This window comes from Antedon bifida, chromosome 3, assembly GCF_963402885.1.
Source record: "Antedon bifida chromosome 3, ecAntBifi1.1, whole genome shotgun sequence".
NCBI lineage: Eukaryota > Metazoa > Echinodermata > Crinoidea > Comatulida > Antedonidae > Antedon > Antedon bifida.
The window spans coordinates 4,415,974-4,433,148 of record NC_136228.1 but is presented as its reverse complement, the minus strand read 5'-3'; the positions used below and the strand labels follow the sequence as shown (position 1 = coordinate 4,433,148).

The following is a 17,175-nucleotide window of genomic DNA, read 5'->3' as shown; positions in this document are numbered from 1 at the left end:
TTGTTTATGTTATTATCTATATACAGTACTTTATTTATTTCAACAATATTTTACGAGGGTGTCCATCCAGCGGAAGCTGATCATTAGGGACCCTCACAAAAATACAACATGAAGAAACATAAACATGTAACAATAACACATTTTTACTACTTTCCACAAATAATACTTATCATTTTCTTAATAAATTTTTTAAAAGTAATGTGGATGGTGGTCATAATAAATCTATAAATGTGTTGAAATTGTTTTAAAGTTCGGATGTGCTTTACAAAAATTTTTTTCGTAAAATTGAATAAAAACAAACACAAGACAAACAGTACGGTACGATTACATTTATTCATTCCATCACATATTCAAAGAAAATGTCATGGTCAGTTATTATGTTAAGTACGAGATGGGAGAAACCAAGAAGGCATGTATGTTATGTATGTTTTAAACTTTTGTGTTTTACGTACCTAAGCGTACCTTCACGTTATTTCATCGCCAGACCTGCACAGCACAATAAGGATAGGACACACATAAAAAAAAAAGATATTGTATTGTTCCGCTTAAAAACCACCCCTTTTATGATATACGAATATGCAAATTAGCTAAGCTCATAGCAGCTCAATACACCAATATTACCTTAACTTAAGATGCACAACTAACTTTTGTAAACATCACACTAATACTCATCATAAACAATAAGGTTGATAATTGCTTAACTACCAGGAAGTAATTTTGAATCAGGGAGCTGTCAATTGGTCAGATGTTTGTCTCTGTAGACAAAACATCTGACCAATTACAATAAGGAGGTTGAAGTCGCTGAAGAACAATAAATCGATGTTGGAATTCTTTTTATATAAGATAGAACCATTATCATTAATCAATCACATAAAAAATCTCGTTCTTTATCATGCTAATTATTGCCGCATTTAAATACAACTGTGTAATAGGTATATAATCCATTAAATTCCTTACGATTTTGATTTTAACTCGAAAGTTGGTTATGGTATCATACATCATTTAAAAAATGCAATTAAAATGTTCACACTTGATCTTGAAAACATGAAAAATATTGTTGTCATTAAATGTTAATAATATTAATTGAAATAAACTTGTTGGTTTTGGTGGTACGATAAATTAAATTCAATTTAATATATTTTTCAATGAACTATTGATCTTATTTCAATCGTATTAGCGACCGCACCTGTTGCCGTAAGTAAGTACAGGTGAGAGCCGTGTCTGGTGAAGGATGCCACGTGTGGTACCAACGCGAGAACGGGGAATAAAGTTCCTAACAGTGGTATAATTGAGTTGAGTACCAAGTCTGTATAAAGGTTACTGTGTTAAAAACTAAAGGTAAAAACAAGAAAGTCTTCATAAATAATAAAACATAACTAATAGTATTCTTATGATTTATAACGTAAAAAATATTGGATTTTGATTTATTTGTCAATTATGAACATATCAAACCCATGGAATAGTGGCGATGATGTTTATGTTATAACATTAACACTCGGTGGCATTAGTAATATAAATATGTTGTTTTTTTTCAAACCAGTTTTTAATAGGACTTCAAAATGTTCGAAAATCACATTCGTAACGTTATTAATAATTATATATTGAATTTATTGTAAAGTGGTAACAACAGTGCAGACACAATTTTATATATTTGTTTACTGTTATAACACATGTATGACCACAAACAAAAATACTATTTAAGAGAAAATGTACAAGTATAATGTAGCAGGGCACAAATGAAAATAATTTTAACTTATCAAAAGAATATTTTTATTATGCCATGCAAAAAAATGGTTTTATCTTGATGAAATTAATTTTGAATAACGAAGTACAGAGTAGTCTTTCACAGTCAATTTCATGGAGCGTATTTAGTGTGAAGAATAGAAATACTTGCAGTTCTAATCTTATGCATGTTGGTGCAAACATCCCAGTAAAGACTATAGTCTAGGTCGTAGACCGAAATTAGTTTCGCATTACATGGCGTTTCATACGTCAGACAAAAATCGAAAGGTCGACTGGTGGACTACAGATACAGATCCATATTATTATCCAATATAATGGAAATTACAGTGCTCATATCTTGGATTGCCTTAAATAAAATATAGAGGGAAAAAAACTTTGGGCAAGTCTAGTAAAATACCAATTGGCTTGCAATACATTGTACCACGAAAATACCGAGAAACTTATATGTATAGATATGCATAGAGCGATATTACGACTCATAATATGATAATACAGAAAATTCGAGATTTTGATAAGTTTCAACTTTAATTTAGTAATATATTGTTTAAAAAACGAAATCATGTCATACACATTTATAGCGTAGCTACAAATGCTAAGTTTGTCTTTTAAAAAAATCAAAAGGTTATATTTCTGTTTTCAAAGTTTCAGTAGAATAAAGTTCAAAATGTTTTGACGTATCTAACAGGTGATCTATTCGGTTCGTGAGAAACCAATTCCAAAACTTTCAAAAGTTATTTTATGTATGTCCTGGGAGTTAACACGCTCCCGTATGTCGTCATTAGTAACCGAATACAGCGAATTTTCGGAAATCATATATCGCTATGATGTTTAAAAGTGCGTCGCGGTGGAATGACCCCTAGCAAGTGGTTCTAACAGAGGGTCAGCGAGTGGACATCAGGGCGGTCTTGGCTGCGTGTCCATTAAAGTTCTAGCTAATTATATCACTGATGTGAATGTAATGGAGTTTTAAAGTAAACATTTACAGTGACCTACTTTTCAAAAAACTCTTTCTAAAATCGCTTTTGTGAGGCATTTTATAGATTTATATAATATATACCTGACTAATGTATCTGTATCGTATTGCTGTCTTTTTTCAGCTTGTTAAATTAGAATATAAAACGATCTTTCGTTTGTTTTTTTAAAACATAAAATATTCAGTAGAATTATTAATTGGAACTAAAAGCAACTGCAAATTCCTTTGCGAACCATGCTGCAGTTATGTGCAGTTTTTCGTGATCTATGTGGCCTACAAGTACGAATAGGCCTATAAAACAAAAAGTGCATCGTACCAGCGTAACAACATTACATCGTACATTTTACACCTGCATCAAACTTTATGTGATGTACCCATGGACATGATGATGTCATAGCACTACCATATTTGTGTATATCACTTCCATATTTGGGCACATCACACTTGCTTTGTCTAGTTTGATAGTGTAGACAAAGCTTAATGGTTATTTTTCTTTCCTCTCTCTAACTTTGGAATTGTTTGTCTGCCTCTATCCGCAGCCAACTTACATTGCTTTTAATTAAATTAAATTAAATTTCTAATTGTATGCCTTTTTTCGTAATTTATTTTTAGTTTTAAACGCATTGATGCTTTTAGCGTCATGCGCTATACAAAGACTGAAATATTATTTTATATAAGTCTATTATTATTAGGCGAATACATACCGTACATAAACAATCTTTTGAGTCTACAAACAAGCCCTGTTATTTAGGAGAAAGCATATTGGTCTGAACGGGCGGTAAATATTCATTATTTCCCACGATAATTACTATCAAAGTGAGCTTATTATACCCATGAATTATGTATCATATAAAGAGGTCGGGGTTGAATGCTTACAGTGTGTATTATATAAGGCAACCACGATTGAACTGCTGCCACCGGTCATCTAGAGGATAGGTCTTTGGTAGAACAAAGTTAGGCCAAATAAACAGTTTCACGCCCGGGATTTTATCTACTGTGTTTGTTTTGTTGATGATGGAGTCAACTATTAGCTATTTTAATAATGTACCACCACCATAAGAATAAGTCTATTTGTCGTTTACAAAGCTCGGAACGATTATTAACGACCGGGATCATGAAATCTTGATCGAAAATTGGATTTTTTTTTTAAATGAATAACAAATAGTAAAGCAAGTCCACGTTGCTCTGTGATGATGTGATAAGGGTGTGGGGAAATTAAAATTTAGTCATAAGTATATATCACAATTTAATTTGAATCTTTGAACTAAGAGTAAACTCGACGATTTGTTTGCTGTCCTACCTTTTGTAGGATACAGTCATTTTGATGAAATATTCACCCAGACGCAGACTATACACACTGGTCCATTGGGAGCTAGTTTATTAGTCAACTGTGCTAAATAATTCATGTTCTTTTTTTTTCATGCTGTCTGGCACCTTATCTGAAATACCCCGTAGCAAGAAGCGTAAATGTAAACTTTCACGTTTCCATGGCTACTAAACGTACAAAATCCGAAATACAACTTTTGCTTTGGAGGGAGGAAATCGACGCTTAAACTTAACTGCAATGACGTATGTGTGCATACTGTCATCCTAGTGCCTCGATAAAAAGTATTTTGTATAATGAATTGATTTTGAAGGTATATAACCATATAGATGTTTCTTCTGCAATTGTTGTGGCCCGTTTTGTGGATAAAAAGAATCTAATATGTTAAAACAGGACATTCGAATTCCATCACAAATTAGTATGAGAAGCCAATGCTGCATTTAGACTAGTTGCATTATCAAACTTTATTTCTAGTAACGAAGTGCACATCAGAAGATTACATTACGATTCTTTTACAAAATATTGGTATACTTAATACATAATCAACACACATTGCGATATAATAACTACTTTTCTCGAACAAATAAATAAATAAATATATATATATATATATATATATATATTTAACTCGGAAAGAAAATAAAGATATTTCTTAAATAAATATATAAATAATTCTAAACAGAGTGTAGTCCAAAAATGGGGTAGTATAATTTATGAACATAAATAAATGCATATTGCATTGGTTCCTCATAATCCCCTCTATGTCAAATAGATTGGAAGGGTCAGTCATAAGGTTGACATACTTCCCTGACGACTGAGGTTTATATAACTCAGAAAGAAAAGATATTTCTTAAATATATACATACTTTTATACACAGTGCAGTCCAAAATGGCGTAGTTTAATTTAAGTGCATATTGCATTGGTTTCTCATAATCGCGTATATGACATATCAAATAGAGGTGAAGGGTCACCCATAAGGTTACACATACTTCCCTGACGACTGAGGTCAGGTGGCATTGGGCTTTCAAAATCAGTCATCAGCGGCTTTACTGCCTGAACGTTAGGTTTAAACGAAATCTGCTGGAAAGTACACGGCATCAATGAGTTGGCCCGATACGCTGAAACGATCGTGTTATCGTTTTCGTCAAATATGATGCATTTTGGCGGTTCGGGCGGACGAGCAATAATGATTTCCGGTACAAGGCATTTCTTCAGATTTCTTTCTTTATTCTTTTTGTTTGCCGGTTGGTCTTGGAAACGAGGCGGAGCTGGAATCACTTCATCGCTTAAAGCCTTATTGTTATTTTTATTATTGGGAAATGAACTTAACTTTACGCACGTTGGTGGTGACGGCCATTTTGGTGATGAGTGGTCAGCCCTTCCCCAGTCGGTAGTATTTAATCCGGTTTCACCGACGATTGCTTCCATAGATAGACTATCTCTCTTTTTTGACGAATCCGATATGATCGAGATGACACTCGGTGGCCTAGTGGAAGGGTGAAACAGCACTTGGTCGTATCTGAGACTAGGGTTTGGAGGTATTAAGGTCTTTTCCTCGTGTGGCAAATAATCTTGGATTGCTACTTCTTGTTTCAGTTTCGGCTCGTTTGTCTGATGTTTCGTCAATGGCTCGTTTGTCTGATGTTTCGTCAATGGCTCGTTTGTCTGATGTTTCGTCAATGGCTGTTGACGAGCCAATCTCTTGTCCATGAATCGGTTCTGCATAGATTCCTGTGACGTCACCACTGTGTCATCTGAACAGCTTGCAGCAGACAAGTTCAGTACAGGTAGTAGTGTCGTGTCTTGCTTGTTCTGAAAGAATTGATGGAGAGGAACATTGATATTTGGAGTTTTCACTAATTGTAATTGTAAGCTTCGCAATTCCTACTATGGGACGCAACGTACTCTGATAGTGTAGACAGAGCTTTATACAAACATGCGTTCACACATAATTATACACATTTTGTAATATAAAAGGAGAAGTTATTATGTATACTATTATATTTAAAGAAGGTAATATTTACTGGAGAAGAAAGTTCTGTTCTCAACGATTTGTTATCGGATCCCTCGTGGAACACCCAACTACCAGGGCTAACGTTCACTCGAATCCCTGCAATCTGTCGTGTTATTTCGCCAGTAGCGTCGTCATAAATGGGGCTCTGAAATTAAGGTTGAAACAAAGCTAGTACTATTTATACTTGTTAAAAAATACATAAGGATCTACTACTATAATAGTGTTTTTCTTTTTGTTACAAATGCTATATAGAGAATTTAGTTAGCTACGATAGATGTGTCTACATTTTCGTACATATTTCAAAAATTGTAAAGCTACACTACAAACTTTATGCGACAAAAAGGCATTGTGGGTTCGATAGTGTAGACAGAGCTTTATAGACAAAAGTACTCAGTAAAGTTTGAACAAAATGAGCATATAGGTGGCGCTTTCATACAACTTTTATACTTTTAAAACAGCTTACCATTTTCCTCTCCGATGATTGGTGGATACGCTCTAAATCAGCCATATAGTGTTTCAATCTTGAACGAATCCGATTGGTTATTATAACGGTATACAATATACCGAAGATTGACGACACAAGACCGATCACAGTACCAACTAACGTCAATAAATATGCTAAAAACATGACAAAATATAAACAAAATTAGTTTTGTGTTTGGATCAAATAATATTTTTTCGACAAAATTTGGATCAACTAATATATCATTTTTATTTGAAATCTCTTTAAAAAACATACAGTATGCTACATAAAAAAACAAGACAATAGGCCTACACAGAGTGTTTGCAAAGGAGCCCCACAAAGAAAAAGTACAAAAGAAACCAAATTAAGATACAATATTAAAACGTATAAAGCCGCTGTACGAAAATACAGTCACGCAGATATGTAGACGTATATATAGTGGAAGAGAGGCCATGCGAAGAACATGAACATTTAGTTTAGTTTAGTCAATCAAAAGATAAAACAATATTCGAATACGCGTAGTCTTATACAGTAGGCTTACTGTTAGGAATCCTTTCCAGTGCAACATTATAGGCCTACAACAGACGAGAATAAACAACAGTGATAATTCAAAGTAATGGCGGTCGGTTAACCTATCCAAAAATTTCAATTTCCAGTATTTTACTGTACGCCTTATTTTTTTTTTGGTAAATCGAATAGCCTAAACTGAATTAGAGCGTGTATAACCACTAACACCATGGAATATAGTACCTACTGAGGTGGAACCACATACCTATGTAAATAACGTTGTTATCTTCGATCAAATCTTCATTTTTACCAGTGAAGTATTCCCATTCCACGCATTTCAGTATTGGGATATTGGCGATGCAAACAGCACAGACAAGAATTTGCATAATCAAGATGACAGCCACCTGTAATAAATGGTAATCAAAACTCGGCAAATAACTTGTAGAAACGCACATGCATTTGTTCTGTATGTATACAAATAATTCAAATTTACTATTGCCATTGGGTACGTTCAAAAAGGTAAACCCACTTACCTTTAATTTATTAATATATTCCATGCACCGACAGAGGGCCAGAATGTACAGTCCAATCGCAAATACCTTTTTCAGTTAAAAAAACCCACATACATTCATTTAGAACATTTCTTAATAGCAAATAGACACTGTATATTATAGCCATAAAGATGTTATTTAGGCCTATATTTACAGTTTGCTAATTGTTTTAAATTCAAGTTCCGTCAAACATCTATAATTTAACTTGACGACAAAGGGTAAATCGATTTTTATGTAAACATTTATATTTTGTTTTCAATCTATGTTTTATTTGTTATCTATAATATGTGTTATAATAATACTGTAACGTACGGCGAAAGTCAATAATGAATTGAATTAAACATCACATACGTACCAGTATTCCACCCCAGATCACAGAGCCCGTTTTAAACAACGGGTACTCGAGCACCACACGTATGCCAGGAGAGGTCATCAAAGCTCCAGCCACCACGTACGAAACGGCAAAGCAGGCTAGCCCGCATATTGTCCAATCCCGGGAGTGGTTTTCCCGCTTTTTGTTTTTGGCCATGGTCCATACGAAATGTCTAGCCCTATTTAATCCTCAAATATCTATAGGCTAGTCACATAACATGTCACATCAGATAAACCTTAATTTTCCCAACAATCGTCTTCGAATATCGCGCGCCGCTGTGAATGTGACGGTACAGCGGACATCTACTGAATATGCAAATTAGTAATTTGCATATACATGCCGACAGCGTTCTAAAATAGAAACAACAACCTATAAATGGGTTTCTCTTGTTTTTTCACCGGACGTTTATATTTAAATACAACCTGAGAATATTATAAACAATAATACACTCTAAACGACACAAATTCGAATAATATAAAATGTATTGTTTATTACAACTAAAATCAGTCCAATGAATAATTTCATTAAACAATATTATAATCAAATTCACAAAAAATTTTGAGTACCTTTTCTGAGTTACATACGTTCTGTTATGACGTCATGAATATTAATGACGTCATTGCAAACTATCGTTCAAAATACGTGGCTATTGTTACATTTACGTTTCTTGAGGGACTGCGACACGGAAATGTTTTGGTAAGTTTACGTTAAAATTATTGGCGCAATATCGACGAATCGGATGTTTACACGTTTCAGCACACCGATTAGCAAAATACGAAAGTTTTGTGTGTACCACGTGTACGATTAATGCGCAGACGACGCGCTCGTCACCCCAAAATACGCAAAAATGTGCTATGTAGACAAAATACTTGAGCCACAATCTTGGTTAGTTGTTTTACCAACCATACTATTCAACATTTTTAAAATATCCTTCCTGAAACATTTTCTGCTTGAACAAAACACTTTTCATGTCATGGTGCGTGCCATGACGACTTTTACTGAACAACATGTGAACTATTATAATTAGTGTAGAAGACACCTTGGGTACTACACAACAAAGTGTACACCTTTGAAATTAAATTTTTTTTCGTACATAAGTTGGGGACCCCTTATGTGAAAGATAGCCGAACTTCCTAAAAATAACCTAACCTTCTAAATAATCTCTCTCCACTATAAAGTAAAAAGAAGTTGCTAATGGTATTCCAACCCACTCGACTACACAGCAGACGGCTCGACAGAAAACATTTGCATTGGCGAATTGTAGTTAGCTCAATTCTTACGTCACACCTTATGGATATGACTAATGAGTATTCATGTTTATTTTGTGACGTTTCACGAGGGGTCCTCAAAGTAGTACGAAAAGAAATATCGCTCCCCGGCCCTGAATATGGGTTGGCCGTTGAAACATAGACTATTGCCCCTTATTTGTTTCAATGAAAGTGTCCACTTAATAGGCATTTCTTCCATGTACTTTATTATAGCATGAAGAATTAACTTAATTCTCCATGATTATAGAAACGTGAATTCAGGTTCTCAAAAAAGCTTGGCGCGACGCAACGACGCGTAAGCGCAACGCAAGTGAGTTGACCAATCACAAGCGACAGTTCGGGTGATCCATCGCGTCGTGATTAGTCAGGTTTGCGTGCGCTAACGCCCTTGCGCTGCGTGCAGTGACAATCAATCAGATGAATGCGGCCTAAAACTCGACACAAATACAAATTTGCTCTAGGAACCGAAATCATTTCAGGTGGTATAAAATATCACACACTTTTCCATAAAAGTAAACATTAATCTTCATTTAAACATACACAATTATGATTCAATTACACTAAGTTGGGATAAAACAATTGGATTAAAAAAGCAAAACCATCCCATTCAATGAATTATAGAAATAGTATTAAATGAAATCGCTGCAGAACTTTGATAACGGTATTTCAAATGTTGTTATAGAAACGGCTGAGGTGGAAGTTATTCCAAGGCAATCTAACAACAGGATGCTGAGCTCTGGAGATCAAATAGTTTATCTGTGGCTGCGCCACGATCAGTTCACGCCCCTTACAGACACTGCGCATAATTATGTACACAGTACAATACTGTTGATATCTGTCGCAGCCAGACATACGATCAAAGGACAATTACGAGTTCTTATCTTGGTAAGGCGAGCTCAGTGTCCTGTTGTTTAATTGCCTTGGTTAACGTTAGGAACCCCATAGCTACAATCATTCTATGTTTTACATAAATGAATCTAATGGTAACAATAGCAATCCCTGATTACAAGTACTGATGATAAACGGAAAATGAATGTTCCCTTTGGTATTCAAAGCAGCACCTTGCATAATGTAAATTCAATTTAGCATAAATGAGTTTTGGTCTCGCACAAATTAGGCCTACTGAGACTGGTCTTAAATTAAAGCCGCACGAAACGGTATGCTGAGATTTAACGTTCATTTATCGTCTTTAATTCGTGACCATGGCACGTTTCCTTACATAAATATGGCGTTGTATCTTTATTGCTTGATTCCCAGGACGTGATTCCCAGGACGTAAGTACGCCGCAAAGCGTGGTTCCCGCAAAGACGTACGAGCAACACAAGGGGGTTGACCAATAACAAGTAAGCAGTTCGGATGATCAATCGCGTTGTCATTGGTCAAATTGCTTACCTTGCGTTACGTCCTTGTGTTGCGTCTCTAGTGGTAACCAAGCATTAGTAATTTGACCAATCATGACGCGATGGATCATGAACTATCGCTTGGGATTGGTCAACTAAAAATTGGTTCCCACTAGGACGTACCCAAACGCAAAGACGGAAGTCGCAACGCAAGTGAATTGACCAATCAAAAGTGATGGATTATTCGAACAGTCGCTTGGTCAATTCGCTTGCGTTGCGGTTTACGATCTTGCGTTTGGTTCTATTGGGAACCAAATCCAAGTTTACTTGCTTTCTTACGTCCTTGGATTATGTGGCATTGTCCCTAAATAGGTGGCGTTTATGTGGTCTCTAATTGGAGACCAGATTGTTTTATTTTTTTCAAGATGGCAGACGTTTAATTGTTTTTTTATAACTTGTCGAAGTCATAAAAATCAATTCAATTAGCAAAATAACAATTTCAGTTGAGATTGTAAAAATGCTTTCTACAATATCAAATCAGTATCTATCTCAACAATTATTTACTTGATACTTTAGTTATGGGATTTTTTCTCACCTCAGAGGGAAAAGGCCTATGTCGGTTTATCCAGGTAAGTTAGGCACGAACTAGACACTGCCATAACCATATGATAGTGTTTTCTTTCAACCCAAATGGCTGTTACAATTTTCCAGTTTTGTTTAATCCAATAATAGTAAAGGAATTTAAATATTGATAATGTTATTTTAAAGTGGAAGTATGTATATAAAGTATTTTCATTTTTGTATACTTCATCATGTGAACAACCATCATTACAAAATAACATATCTTTCACAGATTTTGTTTCAAGACCATACCAGAACTAAGATTATTTCATATTTTGAATGTTATTGCTTTATTTTAAGGAATTATTAAAATTTGGTATTCGTTTATGTTTAACAATAAAAGTTATAGAGCACAGCTCTTTTATAAATTATATAATATATATGCAATAAGATACATAGTATATAATATATAGAAAATATATAATACATTTGTGTAACTAAGGTATTGTTACATCAAATGAGAATAAAAACTCCCTCTATTGGCTAGTCAAATTATCAGCCTCAATATCTTATTGGAGTAAACAATTAAAACAATCAGACTCTTTGCAAGTATCAATTCACCATTGTGAAAAAAAAACAAGCTTACACGATTCCTTTAAATCTAGCATTTCAAATGCTACCTATACCCATAAAGATAATTATTATATTTTACTATAATATCTCTATGCTATACCATGATGCCAAGAATTTGTGACCTTCAAAAACCAAGTTTTGCAGACTAATAAAAGTTATAGTGTTAATACCCGTTTTCCATTTCCATAATTTGTCTGCTACGTTTGAGTTTTTCGCTTCACAAAAATTATTGTAGTTTAAATAGTTTTAGCAAAGCAAAAAATTCTGTATATGAAAATCACAGGTATTTGTGCTGTAGTGGAAAGGGTAGCTTAATTTTGTTTCGGCGAAAACATTGCATTCGCATGACTAATTGCCTAATGGAAAACAGGCTTAACAAATTCTGAAAAAATAACATGTTTCACTTATGATGTCATTAACAAACTGCAATAAAATCTAAAAGGTCATGCTTTTTTTTGGTAATTAGTATCCATTAAAAATGCAATGGTTATTCTAGGCATCTTTTCAACCTGAAAATTCAGAAACCACCATTTCAAAAAATTTCATTCACTATCTTTCATAAAAAAACATCAAAAACATTTCATTTCATTCATTCAAATTTTAAAAAACTCATCTTATTGGTTAAAATCTTCGTCATTAACCTTAGAACAACAATCCAGAGTCGAAGTCTCAGTCTTCTGATGGACTAGTATTTTGTCTAGGGCGCTTTGTTATACCAATCACCTAGTATTTAGCCTATGTAGCCTCAGTCTTGCTCCTGTGTATCTGTGGGTAGCCTAAGCAACCTCAATTAGGTCTACATTGAGACTACTGGGACTTACTCTTTCTGTTCCTTTGTCTAAAAAAATAGTTAAAAAACAATCATTAGCATAAATAAAACATTTTTTTTAAGTCTTAAGTTACACAAAATAAATTACGATTAAGTGAACTGGGAGCTAATACAGTAGTAACAAAATAATAATTAGCATTAATAAAACATTTATTTTTAACAGTCTTAAATTACTGAAAAAATAAATTGCAATAACTTAGCTAATCAATTGAGGAAATTTGGATTAAGCTCTCTACGGAACAGTACACCTGGGGCACATATGTAACTCCCTACTCTTCCAAAAGATGCACTTGGTTCTTTAAAATACACAAAAGCCAGTGTACACTGGACGTCTTGCGTGCCCATGTCACATCCTAAAGCTCTGTCCACACTATCAAACTAGTTTGACAACAAGTGTTCCCAAATATGGTAGTGATATGCTTAAATATAGTAGTGATATGACATCATCATGTCCATATATGTGCACATCACATCACCTAAAGTTTGATAATAGTGTAGACAGAACTGTAGACAATTAAAAGATTTTTCAGCAGGAAATACATCAGGGGCATAACTAATACTGTACTTGGTGGCAGTGGCAGTCTAAAGTGCCCAACAGGATTACACTAAAACATGGTCATCAACACAATTTCCGCTTAAAACTTGTTTATACACTTAATTGACAATAGCTATTAATAAAACATATTATAAACACAAATTACTTCACCTGGCTTCTGTTCTTGCAGTGGTGTATTCAAACCACAAAATATTTGGAATTAAAGTAGAGTCACGGACCATAAAGTATTCTGATACGCCCCATGATGCAATCCACGGGAAAAATGGAGTAAATACAAGCTGAAAGATGTAAATGTTAAAATATTGATAATATACGTTACTGTAAACAACATTCTGATAAAACACTGTACTCATTAAGCTCTGTTTACACTATCAAACTTTATGTGACAAAAAATATGATGTGCCCATATATGACATGATGATCACTACCATATTTGGGCATATCACTACTGTATTTGTGTACTTTTTTGTCAAACTAGTTTGATAGTGTACACAGAGCCTTAGAGACCTTTCTTTTTCATGACATACCACATACAGCTATGCTGTGCATGCATTGCTAATATGTTTTGGGCATGAGAAAAATGACTTTTTGACTCAACATCTGTGACAGGTTTTCATGAAAATGAAAGGCCACTACAATCTGTGGTGGAGTAGGGAAGAAATCAAGGATTGGAATGGGAGGGATATGCCCAACAAGACCCCTGATATAGTAATCCTTCCTACCAGGAGTATTCACATATTTTACCCATTTATTATAAACAATATCATACTTAATTTCTTCTATTTAGTATCTATCTATCTAGTAATTTAAATACTTTAATTCAAGTAAACACAAAAGCAAATGGTGCAGATATAGGTAAAATGTGTTTTTTTTATATAGAAACTTACCTGTGTTAAAACAAACCATGGAATAGCAAGTATTATACCAAGTAAAGCACCACATAGCACCTGAGACGTAGTATGGTATTGAAGATAAACGCTAGAAGACAAAAATACAAAATTAAAATAATTACCTAAGTCTCCACCAAGTTGAAAAAGAGTATCAAAACATGTGATTTGTGTCCAATAATGCTTTAGTATTTTTCATCGAATAAAATTTATTTTTACATATAAACCCAAAAAAACTGTTGAATATACAAGATACAAGAACTTTTATTGTCTTCGTAAAAAATAAAGAAATGTCGGTTGTCAGCAAATCCGATTAAAAGATACATTTTCATTATTTTCAGTAATTTGCCTTATATTAATTATATATATTCACATATGTTTTTGACTTACCGACTATATGATACAATAACAGTAAGAAGAACAACTCCCACACCAATTATAATTCTCCATATATTATCAATGAAAGAGTATGAAGATGGTTGGTGAAGTCTAAAGAGGTTGAGATAATAAATGGTAATTGATTTTGCATTATAATGCACTACAGTGTGACATTCAAGTAAGGTTTTTGGAGCAGTATGTTGGACGTTGGACTACTGATTGTGAGATCGTGGGTTGAAATCCAACGCTCGTCGCATTGCTTGTACAGTATCCTTAAGCAAGACACTTATGTTGCCTCTCTCCACCCAGCTGTACAAATGGGTACCTGGTAAGGTCAAGACACAACTTTGTGCCGGTTACTAGCTACATTATGGGAGTAGGTTTCCATACGTTTTTTTATCCAAAAATGACGAGGGTCATAATTTGTACATTACACACTTTAAAAATCCAGGATATCTCGGTATCTTTAGTCAATAAATAAAACAATGACATATAAAAATACAAAGGCAGCACAAGTAATAATATTATTATTAAGTGTCTTAAAGATGATTAAGAGCCTTACCTGATACATATGAAAAGGACAACATAGATGGCAAAAAAGGCCATAAACTGTGCATGACTAGAAGGCATACCATATTCTCCAAACCCTTCGTGACCTAACAAATAGAACATGCTTGTAAATTGTTTGCTAACAATCCTACCATATATGGTTAAGGTGATGAATTCTAATAATACATGATAAATCTTTTATTATCAGTCGTTGAATGAAAATTATACATTAACTTTCCTAGTTTTTCCTTTTTGTGTTTCTTCTAGAGTTTATGTGTTTTTTAATGTTTGATTACTGCATAATGTACATTAATTTTTTATATTTGTAAAATTGTACGCATTTCAGCCTTTGGTTGCCTGTATGATTTCTTTGGATGAATAAATTAAATCTTGAATATAAATATAAATGTACAAATGAGTCTTGAATGAGTCTTCAAGTCAACGATCAAAAATGTCTAATGTGAATGAATAGTTAAATTTTATTTACAATTACAATATTAAAATACTATTACTAACCTCGTACAGGTCTTGGTTCCTTTATGATATGCTTTGCAATCCAATTTATTCCTTCATTCAGCACCAAACCAGTCAGGAAGGTAATCTAAAATCAACAACAAATTCAATTGAAATTTGAAACAATTTGATAGTTAATGTTCTAGGTAACGTTAAAGCCTAGTTCACACTAGCAAACTTTGATAGTTAATGTTCTAGGTAACGTTAAGGCCTAGTTCACACTAGCAAACTTTGATAGTTAATGTTCTAGGTAACGTTAAAGCCTAGTTCACACTAGCAAACTTTGATAGTTAATGTTCTAGGTAACGTTAAAGCCTAGTTCACACTAGCAAACTTTGATAGTTAATGTTCTAGGTAACGTTAAAGCCTAGTTCACACTAGCAAACTTTGATAGTTAATGTTCTAGGTAACGTTAAAGCCTAGTTCACACTAGCAAACTTTCACCAAGTTTTCCACTGTTTGAAACAGATTGTGGTGCCTTTGTGAACTAGGCTGGATGCACTGTGACTTCAAACTCTTTAATAATTATAATTTTACTATATTTATTTGGGACTGAAGAAAGATATGATTAAAACTTACGGTATGTAGTTCTCTTCTAAACAATAGAATTGCACAAAAACCCACTAACATAAATACTGGAGTTAAACTGAAATAGGCCAGCAGTTTTCCAAAGAGATCACCTTTAAGAAAAAAATTAATAAAGTTAAAACACTATAACTCTACAATAGGACTAGACCGTCCCAGTTAGGGAGGCCTAAAACTTTTATATTTAAACATTTTACGTCAAAACAATGTTTTGTAAAATTTATTCACATGGAAACGAAATCTCAACAGAGTTTCATTTTTCACCACAAATCTGACAGTATTTATTTCTTTAACAAAGATGAACTTTTTTATGCACGGCCAAATTTTTCATGGATATGAACGATGTCTACTTTTATTACATACAGCAGAAAGAACACGTTTGTTTATTTATGAAACATGAAAGTTGTTGAGCTAACTCTTGGGGCACTTAATTCAGCATCATAAAATCACATGTTTATAACAAAAATACCACACAAAAAAAACCAGTAAAGGATAGCATGTCTCATGACCTACTTATTTCATGTGTTCTCTCATTCATTTATTAGTATAATTTTCATATTAAAAAATTAGTCTGTGTTTTACTGTTTAAATGAATTAATAATTTAATAATAATATAGGTAATACAATACAACAACAATAACAAATAGCGATAAATATCCATGGAAAAATAATATTTCTCAAAATATTCCTCCTTTTTCTTTTTATTAATAATATGCAATCAATGCTTTTTTGCTGTGACCAATTGTTATCAACGGGTCGAATTGACCTGGCACTGCATTGATAGGTCCCAACATCCGTATTCTTGCCTACTGTCTCTGCTTTAATTGGTAGTCCTTTCGTCGGCTTGGGCCTTAATGTAGATTTCACCTATTATTGAGCTTACCTTGCTGGTACTGAACAAAAGTAAGTGAGACTGGTTTCCAAATAACACTATCTTCAGCCATGATTTATCAAAATAGTTCTCACTGTGATATAACAAAATACATAAAAATGTCAGGGAGGGGTAGCCTAGCCGCCGATCCGCGACGTGGATGATGGATGGCCTTTTTTTTCAATCCAACAAAAATTGAGTAAGGACGAAAAATTATTTGTTTTGACTACAGAAATGTCAGTCTGCGCCGCATTTG

The 17,175-nt window shown here is 33.8% G+C and overlaps 3 protein-coding genes across 4 annotated transcripts in view; all 3 read right to left on the bottom strand.

Moving 5' to 3' along the window:
• The window catches only part of LOC144838754 (microtubule nucleation factor SSNA1-like), a 204,999-nt gene that overhangs the window by 96,610 nt on the left and 91,214 nt on the right, over positions 1 to 17,175 (bottom strand). The gene's annotated exons all lie outside the window — the stretch shown is intronic.
• LOC144838734 (uncharacterized) lies at positions 4,480 to 8,239 on the bottom strand. The gene is made up of 6 exons (XM_078694193.1): positions 7,932 to 8,239; positions 7,559 to 7,624; positions 7,291 to 7,429; positions 6,519 to 6,673; positions 6,066 to 6,200; positions 4,480 to 5,853 (listed from the first exon to the last, which is right to left on the bottom strand). Exons 1-6 carry the CDS (start codon positions 8,103 to 8,105, stop codon positions 4,969 to 4,971), a joined length of 1,554 nt encoding a protein of 517 aa, XP_078550319.1. The 5' UTR covers positions 8,106 to 8,239; the 3' UTR covers positions 4,480 to 4,968.
• Positions 8,414 to 17,072, bottom strand: LOC144838747 (dolichyldiphosphatase 1-like). Of its 2 annotated transcripts, XR_013611699.1 has the most exons (9): positions 16,932 to 17,072; positions 16,043 to 16,143; positions 15,467 to 15,551; positions 14,964 to 15,057; positions 14,414 to 14,512; positions 14,024 to 14,114; positions 13,287 to 13,414; positions 11,533 to 12,589; positions 8,414 to 11,235 (listed from the first exon to the last, which is right to left on the bottom strand). XR_013611699.1 is itself a non-coding variant. In XM_078694212.1 (8 exons), exons 1-8 carry the CDS (start codon positions 16,990 to 16,992, stop codon positions 12,559 to 12,561), a joined length of 690 nt encoding a protein of 229 aa, XP_078550338.1. In that variant the 5' UTR covers positions 16,993 to 17,072; the 3' UTR covers positions 8,414 to 12,558. The 2 variants fall into 2 exon arrangements, 1 of the variants encoding a protein (XP_078550338.1); XM_078694212.1 differs by having other exon boundaries at positions 8,414 to 12,589.

What these genes read in the sequence shown, in the direction of transcription:
- LOC144838734 (XM_078694193.1), bottom strand. Translation starts at nt 8,105, where the DNA reads ATGGCCAAAAACAAAAAGCGGGAAAACCACTCCCGGGATTGGACAATA. An exon ending in TAACAACGTTATTTACATAG is followed by an intron (nt 6,674 to 7,290) that starts GTATGTGGTTCC and finishes TCATGTTTTTAG; the next exon opens with CATATTTATTGACGTTAGTT. An exon ending in GAACAGAACTTTCTTCTCCA is followed by an intron (nt 5,854 to 6,065) that starts GTAAATATTACC and finishes CAATTCTTTCAG; the next exon opens with AACAAGCAAGACACGACACT.
- LOC144838747 (XM_078694212.1), bottom strand. Translation starts at nt 16,992, where the DNA reads ATGGCTGAAGATAGTGTTATTTGGAAACCAGTCTCACTTACTTTTGTT. An exon ending in TTTTGTTCAGTACCAGCAAG is followed by an intron (nt 16,144 to 16,931) that starts GTAAGCTCAATA and finishes TTTTTCTTAAAG; the next exon opens with GTGATCTCTTTGGAAAACTG. An exon ending in GTTATTGTATCATATAGTCG is followed by an intron (nt 14,115 to 14,413) that starts GTAAGTCAAAAA and finishes TTTGTCTTCTAG; the next exon opens with CGTTTATCTTCAATACCATA.